The 2,982-nt window shown below is 65.3% G+C and overlaps 1 protein-coding gene across 1 annotated transcript; it reads right to left on the bottom strand.

Annotated features, from left to right (window-relative positions):
- Positions 1-414: 414 nt before the first annotated feature.
- On the bottom strand, positions 415-2,537 carry LOC133886299 (uncharacterized). The gene is made up of 3 exons (XM_062326047.1): positions 2,009-2,537; positions 646-1,466; positions 415-591 (listed from the first exon to the last, which is right to left on the bottom strand). The coding sequence occupies exons 1-3, from the start codon at positions 2,535-2,537 to the stop codon at positions 415-417; spliced, it is 1,527 nt and encodes a 508-aa protein (XP_062182031.1).
- Between the last annotated feature and the right edge of the window lie 445 nt (positions 2,538-2,982).

The following is a 2,982-nucleotide window of genomic DNA, read 5'->3' as shown; positions in this document are numbered from 1 at the left end:
CGGCGAGATGGTCTCCTCGCGCACAAAACCCTGCCCACGTGCTTGCTTTTTTCCGGAACGATAGAAAAGATAGTAGTCAGGTGTACCGTACGGACGGCGATGGCTGACTAAAGTGCTTTATGGTGGACGTGGTGCTCGGTCGGCTTGGCAGTACCTCGGGCACTACCGAGTCTCTAGGGTTCTCGGGTAATCCTACCACTTAAGCAAAGAGTGGTGAGGACGCTTCGCTGCTGCTGCCACTGCTCGGTTCCGGGGGTGGCTCCCGCATAAAGCATGCCGCCACCTCGATAGTGACGTCCGAACAGCATCCCAGGTGACCGCTTCCTCGACCTCGACCACTCCCTACCGGACTGGTTCCAACGAGAAGGCAGGGTCTCGGCTTCGATAGCAGGCAAGGACGTGCTCGGCCACTGCCTAGGCCAGAGCGCACCCCTCCCGGGACGCCAACTCCTTCACAGCCCTTAGGAGAGCCTTGAGACGCCAGCTGATCTCTTCGAAGCCAAGGGCGAGGTGGCCGATAGCCTCTTGGTCCATCCCCTTCTCGCCCACGTTGACGTGCCCGAGCCCGGCTTCCCTCACGGACCTCCATGCCTGACGAAGGATGTCTCGCATCATCAGCTTCATGTTGGCCCGCTCGGCCATGACGGTCTCGAGCTCGCCCCTCGTCATCTGCAGCCATTCCTCAAGGCTGATAACCTCGACTGCACTGGTCGGGACGCCACTGGTGGTCGGGGCCTCGGCTTGCCCCCGCTTCTCCTTTTCAGCCAAGGCTGCGAGGGCCTGCTCCCTGGCGGCCAGCTCGGCCTCCCACTTGGCGGCCTGCTCCTCCTGAGCATTGAGGGTCGACAACGACGAGGCGGCCTCGGCTTCACGCCGTGCAATCTGTTCCTCCCGGGCATCCTGAGCCGTCACCGTGATCTCGACGTCGGTCTCGTGGATCGCGACCTCCTCCTCCCGACAAAGGACTTCGGCGTGGCTCCGCTCGAACTCATCGTTCCGGCGGGCTAAGTCTGCCTGGGTGGACTGCACGGACTTCTCGCGTTTGACGACCGCCTCCTCCCGAGCAAGGAGCAGCCGCTCCCGAGCGAGCAGCTCCGCGGCCCGCCTCCGTGAGGCCTGGTCGCGCTCGGCCGCCTGGCGCTCCATGCAAGTGGCCTTCTCCTGCGCGGCGACGGCCTCGTCGCGCACCTCCTCCAACGCCTCTCGCTCCTCTGCCACCGCGCGCATCGACCTCTCGTGGGTTGCGCGGGCCAACGCGAACCAGGCCTCCAGGAGCCTGCCGACCTCTTCTAGCCAGCCCCTCTCTTCGACGAGGGCGGCGCAATCCCTATTGAGCTCTACTCGCTCCACCGCCACGGCTGCCTCCAGCCGCACGATAACCTCTCGGGCGCTTCCGAGCACGTCCAGGAGAGGTTCTGGGGCCTGGCTTGATGGCAGATGGGTGCTGCGTCCCCTGTGAGCCCTCTCTGCAGAAGCGCTCAGGGTCCCCGATGACTGCCACGCTTGCTCCTCCCTCAGAGTGCTCGGGGCGGGCTCAGACGGCGCCGGCTGCTCGGGTGCGGCCGTTGCCCTCGGCTAAGGGAAGGGGGGCGCCTGCGGCTCCGGTTCTGCTAGCGCGCTCAGCTTTGGCGCGAGCATGCTCAGCCCGGTAGCGGGAGCCGACCTCGGCACCTCTGGCTACCTCTGGTCTCCAGCGGGATCCTTGGGCAGCTTGAAAAAAAAAGGTCAGTACCCCAAACTAATATCTGGGCAAACACGCTTAGGACAAGGAAATAACTTATGTGGACTTCGGTCCGTGGTACTGCCACCGGGACTCGGGAATTTTGAAGTCCGGGCCCTGCGGCTTCGGCTCGGGGTCCGCCTTCCTCCTCTTCGACGGGGGGCTTTGGCCCCTGGGCCGTTGAGGGGCCACCATGGAGCCTCCATCCGGCGGCTGGTCGGCTCGGGAGCCCGCTATTGCGCCGTCGGCCCAGCCCTGGTCCTTGGGCTCCCGCGCCCTGGACCTGACCTCCGTCCCGGACTCCGTGCGCCCTGGACTTGACCTCCGCCCTGGCCTCCCTCCTTCGTGCCATTCGCCGCCGGCGGTTGTCGTGGAGGCGATGGCGACGACGAGGACGACGGCTGGGGCACGAACGACCGGGGGCGTTTCCCTTTGTCCCCCGAGGCCGCCGCTCCGCTACAGGCGGCGCCCCTACCGCCGGCCTGATGGCTGCTGCTTGCAGCAGCTCCACGGCCGGCCTGTGGCCTGCCGCCCGCGGCGTCCCTGCCTCTTCATCCACCCCTAGGATTTGAATAGTCCTGGGGTTCCGGCGCCCCGGACAGTCCACTAAACCCCGTGTGTCGAATTCTGGCAGCGTCGCTTGCAGCGCCACCCGGCTCGGGTCCGCGTAAAGCGCCAGCTGCTCTCGGGGCATGACCGCCCGGGTGAAGTCATCGACGCCGGTCACCACCCTTAGCAAGGTCACCAGTGCTCCCTCCTCTTGGTCCCCCTCGGCGCTGATATGGGTCCTCGTGATGTCGTTCGGGCCCGTGTACATCCAGGCGGACCGGGCCTGTGTACATCCATGTGGACCGAGCGTGTTCCCGTAGGGGCACCAGGCAGCGGCGCAAGTAATCGGCCACCACCATCATCGAGGTCAGCCCCGCCTGGCGTAGATTGTCGATGCGGTTCAGGATTGGTTGCATCCGCTCGTCCTCCGCCGGGGCCACCTCCCAGGTCGGTCTGTGGGGCTCCGCCGCCGTCTCCAGCAGTGTGAGGCAATCATGGGGGCTGATGTTGATGTAGACCCAGTCGCGGCGCCAGTCCTCCCACTTGCTCCGCAGCACTTGCAGAATGTATAGCTCGACGAGCCTGTCCCGCAGCCGGAAGTTGCAGCAGCCAGCGATGTCCACGCTGGAGGAACCTCTCTTCTTCCCGGCCGCTCGCAGGATGAAGAATTGCTGGAATAAGGCCACCGACAGTGGCACTCCCACGAACATTTT

The sequence above is a fragment of the Phragmites australis genome, chromosome 12 (assembly GCF_958298935.1).
Source record: "Phragmites australis chromosome 12, lpPhrAust1.1, whole genome shotgun sequence".
In the NCBI taxonomy this organism is placed as follows: domain Eukaryota; kingdom Viridiplantae; phylum Streptophyta; class Magnoliopsida; order Poales; family Poaceae; genus Phragmites; species Phragmites australis.
The sequence above is the reverse complement of the archived record's forward strand: the minus strand, read 5'-3'. Positions and strand labels throughout refer to the sequence as shown.

What these genes read in the sequence shown, in the direction of transcription:
- LOC133886299 (XM_062326047.1), bottom strand. Translation starts at nt 2,537, where the DNA reads ATGTACACGGGCCCGAACGACATCACGAGGACCCATATCAGCGCCGAG. An exon ending in GCACGGAGTCCGGGACGGAG is followed by an intron (nt 1,467 to 2,008) that starts GTCAGGTCCAGG and finishes GCGCTTCTGCAG; the next exon opens with AGAGGGCTCACAGGGGACGC. An exon ending in CGAGGGGCGAGCTCGAGACC is followed by an intron (nt 592 to 645) that starts GTCATGGCCGAG and finishes ATCCTTCGTCAG; the next exon opens with GCATGGAGGTCCGTGAGGGA.